General features: G+C 36.9%; 2 protein-coding genes across 2 annotated transcripts; one reads left to right on the forward strand and one right to left on the reverse strand.

The window, feature by feature from the left end:
* Positions 1-47: 47 nt before the first annotated feature.
* Positions 48-1,713, forward strand: Mettl14 (methyltransferase like 14). Its single transcript, XM_018004432.2, has 3 exons — positions 48-259; positions 336-879; positions 944-1,713. Exons 1-3 carry the CDS (start codon positions 194-196, stop codon positions 1,549-1,551), a joined length of 1,218 nt encoding a protein of 405 aa, XP_017859921.1. The 5' UTR covers positions 48-193; the 3' UTR covers positions 1,552-1,713.
* Positions 1,562-2,852, reverse strand: LOC108611674 (coiled-coil domain-containing protein 97). The gene has a single exon (XM_018004433.2). It carries the CDS (start codon positions 2,812-2,814, stop codon positions 1,702-1,704), a length of 1,113 nt encoding a protein of 370 aa, XP_017859922.2. The 5' UTR covers positions 2,815-2,852; the 3' UTR covers positions 1,562-1,701.
* Positions 2,853-12,024: the final 9,172 nt, after the last annotated feature.

Genomic DNA, 12,024 nt, shown 5'->3' on the forward strand with positions numbered 1-12,024 from the left:
ATTGATATGAACTAGTGGTGGTGCGTGCTGAACATTGCTATGCGTGCTCGTGCTAATCTTGTGCCGCGTACATCTCCACCGTCAACTATTCGCGTTGTCGAGACGCGTTGGTCGACTAATTTTTATTTGTCTTTATTTTTAATTTAAATTAAGCATTAATTTATTTTCGTGTGCCGCTGCAGCACTGTTTGTAATGAGTGATGTATTGAAGAGCTCACAAGAGCGTTCGCGTAAACGTAGACTGCTGCTGGCCCAAACGGTGAGTAGGCGTAAATTTTCAACCTCGGATTTTTTTCATGAATTTTTTAAATGCCTAATTTATTAAAACTGTATAGCTGGGCTTGTCTAGTGTTGATGAGCTGAAAAAGGTGCTGGGTAATGCAGAAGATAGCAATAATTATGCCGGCGTCAGTGGAAGCCGGCAGCTCAATGCTTCTGGTCAAAGGGATGAGGAGGAAGGCTCCGGCAACGGTGCTTCGTCCTCCAAGAAAACACCGAGCGAGATCATATACAGAGATTCCTCAACCTTTCTGAAAGGTACTCAGTCTTCCAATCCGCACAATGATTACTGCCAGCATTTTGTGGACACTGGTCAAAGGCCACAGAATTTTATACGCGACGTCGGACTGGCCGATCGCTTCGAGGAATATCCGAAACTGCGTGAGCTGATTAAGCTTAAAGATAAACTAATCCAGGACACTGCATCGGCGCCCATGTATCTGAAAGCAGATCTTAAGACGTTGGATCTAAAAACATTGGGCAGTAAATTTGACGTTATTCTCATCGAGCCACCGCTTGAGGAATATGCTCGAGCGGCACCCGCTGTAGCGACAGTGGGCGGAGCACCACGGGTCTTCTGGAACTGGGATGAAATACTAAGTGAGCTGCACACTTGAATCTTTTAGAGATTTATATAATATTCTTTCTATATATATATATATAGATTTGGATGTTGGCGAAATAGCTGAACACCGTTCGTTTGTCTTTCTGTGGTGTGGCTCATCGGAGGGCTTGGATCAGGGTCGGAATTGCTTAAAGAAGTGGGGCTTTCGTCGCTGCGAGGACATCTGCTGGATACGCACCAACATCAATAAACCTGGTCACTCCAAGCAAGCCATACCCAAATCGGTATTCCAACGCACCAAGGAACACTGCCTGATGGGCATCAAGGGTACTGTTCGACGCTCCAGCGATGGCAACTTTATACACGCCAATGTGGACATTGATCTGATTATATCCGAGGAGGAGGAATTCGGTAGCTTTGAGAAACCCATCGAAATCTTTCATATCATTGAACACTTTTGCCTGGGTCGTCGACGTTTACATTTGTTTGGCCGCGATTCGAGCATACGGCCCGGCTGGCTAACCGTCGGACCCGAATTGACGAATTCCAATTTCAACGCCGAGCAATATCAGTCCTATTTTGCGGATGGCACCGCCACGGGCTGCACCAGCCGTATCGAGATGCTGCGACCAAAGAGTCCGCCGCCAAATAGTAAGGTCCGGGGGCGAGGACGCGGTTTTCCACGCAGTCGTGGCAGACCCAGATAATAACCACTGATCTGCATGTATTTTATATAATTAAGTGCGATATTGTCCCATTCGATTGATCTGGAACATATCCATCATCTTAAGTTTAAAGTAAACCTACACTTTGTGTACACTTTCTAATGCTAGGATAAAAGCTAAAATAAAAACAAACTAATGCTGCAAGCTGTGATGTTGATTTAGATGTCGCATGTAAACTTCCAGATCATCCTCGCCCTCATCCAGTACAGTATCGTCAGCAGCAGCAGCAGCAGCTGCAACGGGATCCTCTCCGTCACTGGACTCAAAGTAGGCATCCTCTTCGTCTCTTTCGATTTGTTTTAGATCATCCAGCTGAGCGTTATCATCGACGGCTGTGTAATCGAAGTCTGTGTCCTGGCCACTGAGAAAGCGTTCCTTCATTAATCCCATAAACTCGTTGCGCAGCAGCTCCCTTTCACCTGGATTATAATACTCCGCCGTTACAATATGATTGTTTGGAGCTAAAGGGGATTGAGTATTTCGACTTGAGGAGCAGGCCACGGGCTCGTCGTCTTCGAAGCCTCCCCATTGCTGGCGACATGCGGCGGGTACTTCACACTCCACGTTCGCTGTGGGCGGCTCATGCATCTCTGTGTTGATGTCAACCTTTTGCTGCAGCAGTTCCTCGCGCTGTTTCTGTTCCAACGTATGCATTAATATGCCTGAGAAGCTTGTGTTCCTTACATCGTAACTGTCTCGTTGTTTCTTCTCCTGTTCCGTTAGGTATTGGCCGACCAGTTCCTGGTAGAGCTCCGGTGCACGCTGCATCATTTCGTGCTCGCTGAAGTATTCGCCCTGCTGCAACAGCTGCTGCATGGCATGGTATCTCCTATTCTTGATGCAAACGCCTCGTGATACCAGCTTCCTTTTAAAATCATCGAGCAGCAGACAAATTTCTTGAAGATTCTCATTGGGTTTGATGGGTTCTGTTACACCCACAGTCTGAAAATCGCTTAATTGTTGCTCGGTTAGGTAGCTGCCAAATCGTATTAAAAAATGTTCACGACTTTTCTGAAATGCATCTTGCGCAATTTGTTGCTTTTCTTCCAAATTTAACTCCGGATCGTCAATTTGTTGAGACTTAAAAATAATATTTGCATTTTCGGCAAGTGCTTTGAATATACCCATAAGTTGATCTGGTAATTCAACCACTTCTGAACAATCTTCGCAATTCGAGGTCTCTGTTTGTGTCATCTTATGAAATAAAATATATGTAAACAAATTCTTCTTCTTACACTTTAGCATTCGCAATGAATATTTCTTAGTCAAGAATAGCTCTGTAATTTGAGCAGATGAACTTGTTCAGTTATTCAGTCATTCAAAAGGAACAGAAATTGTTCAATTATTCAGAAATTTATAGGCTTTCTAAATTCGTATAATGAAAACAAAATTTAATTAATTAATATAATAATATAATATACATATTATCAGATGGTCGTCTGAAATCTTGCATACATTGATTGAATTTTAAATACCAACATGTACATATTTTGTCAGTAACACGAGCAGAAACAAAATATCGATAGGTGATGTAGGTCTTTTATTCATCACGCCAGCTGGTTCCTAGTTATAAAAAAAAAAGCGGCGTCAGCTACTAACTAACGCGCAATCTGCGATCTTTTGTGTTTTTCCTGTTGCAAACCGAGATTGCATTTAAATAGATACCGATATTTTTCTCATAAACTATGGCCGAAAACGATGTTACAAAAAAATCTGATGATGATGTGAAAAATATAAGACGTAAATATAGACAAGCAAATGGTCTTAGATGTTTAATAGAATCATGTGGTGCGAGCTATAGGACAAGTCTCGAAAATAATCCAGTTAAATTATTTTCGTTTCCAACAAAACTATCTAATGTGAACAAGTGGATTAAAAAATGCAACTTATCCAATAATTTGGATCTTAAAAGGGCTAGAATTTGTAACAGGCACTTTGAAGAGAAATATATTTGTGGTCGAAAAGTAACGCCCGATGCAATTCCAACCTTAAATTTGTGCAAACCAAACTTCTCTTATGATATTGACGACTTTAGGGATGCAATTTTTTTAGTAGGCAGTGACGAAGAGGAAACGGAAGAGGAAGAAAAAGAAGAACAGAATATTAAAAACATTCGGATTGAAAATGATATGAAAAATGAATGTGCCGACGAAGAATCTGTAGATACTTTATTGAGCTTTAAGAACAAGCCAAAAAATCAAGATTTAGTCGACGTTGATGGCTCATCCTATTGCTCAAATTGTATAAAGAAAGAGCAAAATGAGGTATACTATAGAAGAAAATATTATAATATCGGAATAGAGCTTACAAGAGTACAGGAAAAGTATATTAGTTTAAAAAAAAGGTATCTTGCTTTAAAGCAGGCCTCTAAAGACAGAGACATTTCATTTAACACTGGGAATTGTTCAAGCAATTCAAAGCTGAGCTAAGTACACGCCAGCGCCCACATCCCATTCATTCATATCTATATATACATTCATATAAATGTAAAGTATTATCGATACTTTACACGGAAGCAGCAGCACCGGCATCGGAGGCTGCCGGCAGACGAAGAGGAAACCTCCGTCGCCGGCGCTGTGTCGTCCAAGAGGAAACCAAACGAGATCATATACAGATTCTTCAACCCTTCTGAAAGTCACTCAGTCTTCCAATCCGTACAATGATTATTGCCAGCATTTTGTGGACACCGGTCAAAGGCCAAAGAATTTTATACGCGACATCGAACTGGCCGATCGCTTCCAGGAATATCCGTAACTGCGTGAGCTGATTAAGCTGATAAACTCATTTAAGACACTGCATCGGCGCCCATGTATCTGAAAGCAGATATGAAAACCTTGGGCAGTAAATTTGACGTTATTCTCATCGAGCCACCGCTTGAGGAATATGCTCGAGTAGCACCCGCTGTAGCGACAGTGGGCGGAGCACAACGAGTCTTCTGGAACTGGGATGATATACTGAGTGAGTTGCACACTTGAAGCTTAAAAAATTTATATAATAGTCTTTCTATATTTATATATATAGATATGGATGTTGGCGAAATAGCTGAACATTGTTCGTTTGTCGTTCTGCGGTCAGGTTCATCGGAGGGTTTAGGTCATCATTGAGGCTTTCCTCGTTATGAGAACATCTACTGGATATGCAATAACAAATAGAAGCCTGGTTGGTAATCCAACGCACTAAGGAAAGGAACACTAATGGGCAACAGCGACGGCGATATAATTATATCCGAGGGAGCGCAGAACAGATGCTTTCAGAAACCTATCATTCATATCATTGAACATTTTTTTTTTGCCTGGATCATCACGTTTCGAATTGTTTGGTCTCTATTCAAGCTCAGCTGGCGAAGTATCAGATGTACACTTTCTAAAGGTAGGCTTGCAGCTAAAACATAAAGAAAATAATGATGCATACTGTGATGTTAATTCAGATTTCGCTTTACTTCCAGCTGATACCTCCATAGTATCCTCATCAACAAATCGTCTCCATCACTGGAATCAAAGCAGGCATCCTCTTCATCTCTTTCAATTTCATTTAGATCTTCCAGCTGGGCGTTAGCATCGACGGCTGTGTAATCGAAATCCGCGTGCTGGCCGCTGAGAAATCGTTCTTTTATTTTTGTAGAGCTGTTCTATAATTTAAACAGCAAATTTATTCAGCTATTCAGTCATTCATAAGCAAAATAACTAATTTTTTAAATTTGTATATTAATTTATATTAATAAGCACTGTATTTTATCATAAAAAATGTGACTAATAACAAAAACAAATGATCTATTTATTTCGATTTATTTAATCGAGCAATAAATACAAAAATTTGATTGCTATATTAAAAATATTTATTTTAGTTTTTGTCTTTTTGACATTGGCTTTTAGGCGATTCATTTTCATTGGTATCTATAAATTTGAATTTTAAATAAATAACATTAATTTCTCAACAGCAAGAGCACGTATGGCAAAAGTATCGATAGCTTCGTGTCGTCTAATGTCGTCATTCACGAGTGAACGTCGCAGCTGTTGATGTATCGCCGTGCCAGCTGATTCTTAGTTATTAACAAGCGCGGAGTCAGCATCAACGCACAATCCGGAAAATAAATATACACATATATTACATACGCAGATTAAACAGACCCGTTTTAAAAGACTGTTCAGTTAGATGTTATAAAGTCATGTCACTTAAGTTGACACTAGACCTAGCAACTGAACGGTTTATCTTGTGATCTTTAAAAGATTTTACTGTTGTAAAAAGTGACATATCTTGAAAGTAATTGAAAAGAAAAAAAAAAAAAACAAAAAACTATGACTGGTATTAGTGTGAAGAATAAAGGTAGAAAGGATACACGAAAAAGTGATTGTAAATGTATAATAGAAAATTGTGATGCTAGCTACAGGAAAAGTACTGAGAATAATCCGATTAAACTATTTAGCTTTCCCTTAAAAACTTCTCATTTAAACAAGTGGATTAAAATATGCAATTTGCCGAATAATCGTGACTTTAAAAGGGCTAAAATATGTAGCAGGCATTTCGAACAGGAATGTATTGGTAGACGAAAGTTGAGAAATAATGCACTCCCAACCTTACATTTGAACAATCGAAACTTATCCTGTGAGATCGTTGACTTTAAACGTAACTTAAGAGCTAATGAAGTCCCACCCTTACATTGGAACAATCCAAACTTATCATGTGAGACTGTTGACTTTAGCGATACGACTTATTTAGGAGAAATGGTCGAAGATGAACATAAACAGGAAGAAAAGCAAGAGGAAGTGAAAGAGCCACTGCAGATTAAAAATATTCAGAATCAATATGACGATGAAGAATCTTTAGAGAATTTTTTGAGCTTTAAAAACAAGACAAAACATCAATTGTGGCAGGATTTAGTAGACATTGACAGTTCATCCTATTGCTTAAATTGTATAAATAGAGAGGAAAATGAGGTATATTATAGAAGAAAATATTATAACATCGGAATAGAACTCACAAGAGTACAGGAAAAGTATATTAGCTTAAAAGAAAAGTTTATTGCTTTAAAGCAGGCGTCTAGAGACATATCCAATCACTGAACACTAGGAATCGTTAAAATAATTCAAAGGTGAGTTAAAATGTGAGCGGCTCATTTATATACACATTCAAATATAAAATAATAATATCGTTAGCGATGGTGCACAAAAATATCGATAGCTTCACGACGCTTAAAGTGGTGTCTGTCATTCACATGTGAACGTTGCACCTAGTTCCTTAGCCTTTAGTTCTTTATTCGCCGCACCAGCTGTTTCATATTAATAAACAAAAACGAACGACAGCTAAGCATTATCGCGCAATCTGAAAAATAAATATACATATGTGCATATAAATATATATCACATAGGAATTTAAAAAAAAAAACCCTTTAAAAGACGTAGATGTAATTTCCTGCAAGTTAGTAACCAATCCAACTTGGTGATTTACAGAAAAGGTTTGAAAAGGTTTTGCTCAGAACTATGGCTGAAAATAGTGTTATACAAAAATCAAATGTTGGTGTAAAAAATAAAAATTTAAAACCAAAGCGAGGAAATGGCGCGAAATGTATAATAGAAACATGTGGTGCGAGCTATAGGAAATGCGCCGACAATAATCGGGTTCAATTATTTTCGTTTCCCTCAAAAACTTCTCTTTTAAACAGGTGGATCAAAAGATGCAATTTACCGAATAATCTTAACTTTAAAAGGGCCAAAATATGTAGCAGGCATTTCGAACAGGAATGTGTTGGTAAACGTAACCTAAGAGCTAATGCAGTCCCAACCTTACATTTGAGCAATCCAAACTTATCCTTTGAGATTGTTGACTTTAAACGTAACTTAAGAGCTAATGAAGTCCCACCCTTACATTGGAACAATCCAAACTTATCCTGTGAGACTGTTGACTTTAGCGATACGACTTATTTAGGAGAAACGGTCGAGGATGAACATAAACAGGAAGAAAAGCAAGAGGAAGTGAAAGAGCCACTGCAGATTAAAAATTTTCAGAATCAATATGACGATGAAGAATCTTTAGATAATTTTTTGAGCTTTAAAAACAAGACAAAACATCAATTGTGGCAGGATTTAGTAGACATTGATAGTTCATCCTATTGCTTAAATTGTATAAATAGAGAGGAAAATGAGGTATATTATAGAAGAAAATATTATAACATCGGAATAGAACTCACAAGAGTACAGGAAAAGTATATTAGCTTAAAAGAAAAGTTTCTTGCTTTAAAGCAGGCGTCTAGAGACATATCCAATCACTGAAAACTAGGAATCGTTAAAATAATTCAAAGGTGAGTTAAAACTTGCATCTACATATATGTAAATGTTACATGGCATTTAACATAGAAGACCCTTTTTAAAAGACGCTTTACTTAGATATGAATGCTCTCACCTTAGTTGACACTATCCCTCCCAACTTAGCGTAAATATAAACAAGGAAATGGCGGAAAATGTATAATAAAATAATTAAGAAGAGACTGCTCGACTGGGAGATACTCTGAACGCTCCAAGTTGATATTTTACGCATTCTGCACTTCAGCGTGGTATCTAAAATCAAAAAATTACAAAATCTTTGTATTCATTAACTTTATACACAACGCAAATTTGAAGTCTCCAGGTCTAAAAGTGTTCAAATTAGGCTGACAAAACAAAGTGGATTTTTCGATTATTCTCGATAAAAAAGTTATCGGATAAGTCATCTAAAAAATAATACAAGATTGTACTGCCTATTGTATACACGAGTATGCATTCCAAATTTCAGCTCTCTAGCTCTTATATATTCTGAGATCGGTTTGCTCATACCGAGGACGGACAGACGGACGGAGGACGGATCGACTCAGCTCGTCGTCCTGATCAAGAATATATATACTTTATGGAGTCTGCGATGATAAGCTGTAATTATTAGATGTAACAGGCAAAAGGGTTACATACTTTTCACAAAACCATTATACCCTGATTTCCCATTTTCAATGGTTCAGGGTATAAACATGTGGTGCGCTCGCACCACACAATTTCTGGAAATCGGATTACATTACTTTCATTCCCATCAAATAGTTTGCATTTAAACAAGTTGATTAAGGAATGCAATTTATCAATTAATCTCAACATTAAAAGGGCTAAAATAGGAAGCAGGCATTTCGAAAAGAAAATCGAAAAATAAATTGCAGGATTTAGTAGACATTGATAGTTCATCCTATTGCTTAAATTATATAAAGAGAGGAAAATCCATAATTCACCTAATTGTGGAAGGAAATATCATTACATCGGAATAGAAATTACAAGAGTACAGGAAAAGTATATTAGTTAAAAAAAAAAGGTTTCTTTAAATAAGGCCTCTAGAGACGGAGAAATTTCGTTTAAAACTGCGAATTGTTTAAACAATTCTTAACTAAGTTAAGTACACACCAATGCTCACGTCCCATTCATATATATGTACAGACATGCATCCAAATGTAAAGTATTATGGATAGCAATAGTACACGCAAACATCTATAAACTCTTTGTAGCCGAAAGAGCAAATTAGTTGTTAGCTACGAATAAGAAAAGCAACAGCTAACTAGACAGTAAATGGTTTTCCAAAATAGTATTTATCATTGCTAGGTGCTACCCGCGGCGTCCATTTGGCTTGTTCAACTGCGCAACAAACGCAAATGCTGGACTTCTGCTGGCCGAAACGGTGAGTTGTAGTAAATTTGTAGTCTCGAATTTTCGATGGTTAATTTTTTTTGTTATCAATAATTTATTTACAATTTTCAGCTTAATTATGCCGGCAGCTCAATGCCTCTGGTCAAAGGGATGAGGAGAAAAACACCTGCGGCAGCGCTTCGTGCTCTAAGAAAACACAGAAAGAGATCATATACAAAGATTCCTTAATCTTTCTGAAAGGTACTCAGTCTTCCGCACAATGGTTACTGCCAGCATATCCGAAGCCGAGTTAGCTGATCAAGCGTAAGGATAAACTCAACCAGGACACCGCATCGGCGCCCATGAAAGAATCTGAAAGAAGATCTTCAAAATTTGATGATATTCTCATTGAGCCACCGCTTGAGGAATATGGCGGTAGATTTACATAATAGTCGTTCTATATTTATAGACAATATAGGCGAGCATTAGTGTTGGATCAGGGTCGAAATTATTCAAAAAAGCCCATCGAATTAGCTATCACCTCTTCACATCCTTTGATTTGATTGAAATCGTCCTGATCGTTATCCTCGACGCGAACTTTGATTAGCGTAGTGGTCACTGAAAAAATGTTCTTTCATTTATGTAGAGCTGTTCTATAAACAGCGAAGCCTGTTCAGTTACTCAGTCATTGATAAGCAACGGAAGAACTTCAATTACTATTAAAATTATTCATTAATTTATAAGCATTGAATTTAAATGTAAAACATCTTAGCAACAAAAGATAAAAAAAAAAAAACATGGAAATTTTATTCTATGTAATTCTATTCCTATATGAATAGTATTTATTTCAGTTATTTTGTAAAATATTTTTTTATATATTGAAAATAAAGATATAGTTTTCTAAAAATGTAAGTAGAAGGCAGAAGAAGGCGTTGCAGATCATATAAAATATATAAAGTAAACAAGTTTGCATTAATTTCAATTTTAAATGTATGTGTGGATGCACGAAAAATATCGATTAATCGAAAATCGAATGAACGTCACAGCTGTTGTATTCGCCGTGCCAGCTGTTTCTTAGTTATAAAGATTGGAAAAGGTTTTGCTCGGAACTATGGCTGAAAAGAGTGTTATAAAAAAAACAGATATAGGTACCAAAAATAAAAGTTGTAAAAAATGTCAAAGAAATGGCGGGAAATGTATAATAGAAACATGTGGTGCGAGCTATAGGAAATGCGCCGACAATAATCGGGTTCGATTATTTGCGTTTCCCTCAAAAACTTCTCATCTAAACAAGTGGATCAAAAGATGCAATTTACCGAATAATCTTAACTTTAAAAGGGCTAAAATATGTAGTAAACATTTCGAGCAGGCGTGTATCGGTAAACGTTACTTAAGAGCTAATGCAGTCCCAACCTTACATTTGAGCAATCCAAACTTATCCTTTGAGATTGTTGACTTTAAACGTAACTTAAGAGCTAACGAAGTCCCACCCTTACATTGGAACGATCCAAACTTATCCTGTGAGACTGTTGACTTTAGCGATACGACTTATTTAGGAGAAACGGTCGATGATAAATATAAACTGGTAGAAAAGCAAGAGGAAGTGAAAGAGGAACTGCAGATTAAAAATATTCAGAATCAATATGACGATGAAGAATCTTTAGATAATTTTTTGAGCTTTAAAAACAAGACAAAACATCAATTGTGGCAGGATTTAGTAGACATTGATAGTTCATCCTATTGCTTAAATTGTATAAATAGAGAGGAAAATGAGGTATATTATAGAAGAAAATATTATAATATCGGAATAGAGCTTACAAGAGTACAGGAAAAGTATATTAGCTTAAAAGAAAAGTTTCTTGCTTTAAAGCAGGCGTCTAGAGACATATCTATTCATTGAAAACTAGGAATCGTTAAAATAATTTAAAGGTGAGTTAAAATTTACACGTCCTATTCATACACACATCCAAATGTAAAATATTAATATCGATAGCAATGGTACAGAAAAATATCGATAGCTTCATGACGCTTAAAGTGGTGTCTGTCATTCACAAGTGAACGTCGCAGCTGGTTTTTTAGCCTTTAGGTTTTTATTCGCCGCGCCAGCTGTTTTTTTTTTTTTTTTTTTTTTTTTGTAGTAATAAACGAGAACGGCGATAGCTAAACAATAACGCGCAATCTGGACAATAAATATACATATGTGCATACCAATATAGATTGAATAGGCATATAAAAAAAAAAAAAAACAAGTTTTGTAAGACAAATTAGTTAAATGTAAATTCCCACAATTTAGAAACAAATCACAAGAAATTGGAAGCGCACATACGTATACTGTCACTTTAGTTTACAATAGCCCTTCCATCTTACCGATTTTTAGTGTAATCTTGAGTGTTTCTTCTGTTGCGAATAGATTTGAAAAGGGTTTGCTCGAAACTATGGCTGAAAAGAGAGTTATACCAAAAACAGATGTTGGTTTAAAAAATAGAAATTGTAAATATAAACAGGGAAATGGCGCGAAATGTATAATAGAAACATGTGGTGCGAGCTATAGGAAATGCGCCGACAATAATCGGGTTCATTTATTTGCGTTTCCCTCAAATACTTCTCTTTTAAACAAGTGGATCAAAAGATGCAATTTACCGAATAATCTTAACTTTAAAAGGGCCAAAATATGTAGCAGGCATTTCGAACAGGAATGTGTTGGTAAACGTAAACTAAGAGCTATTGCAGTCCCAACCTTACATTTAAGCAATCCAGATTTATCCTGTGAGATTGTTGACTTTAAACGTTACTTAAGAGCTAATGAAGTCCCACCCTTACATTGGAA

This window comes from Drosophila arizonae, chromosome 3, assembly GCF_054131065.1.
Source record: "Drosophila arizonae isolate 15081-1271.41 chromosome 3, UAZ_ARI_1.0, whole genome shotgun sequence".
NCBI classification, from domain to species: Eukaryota; Metazoa; Arthropoda; class Insecta; order Diptera; family Drosophilidae; genus Drosophila; species Drosophila arizonae.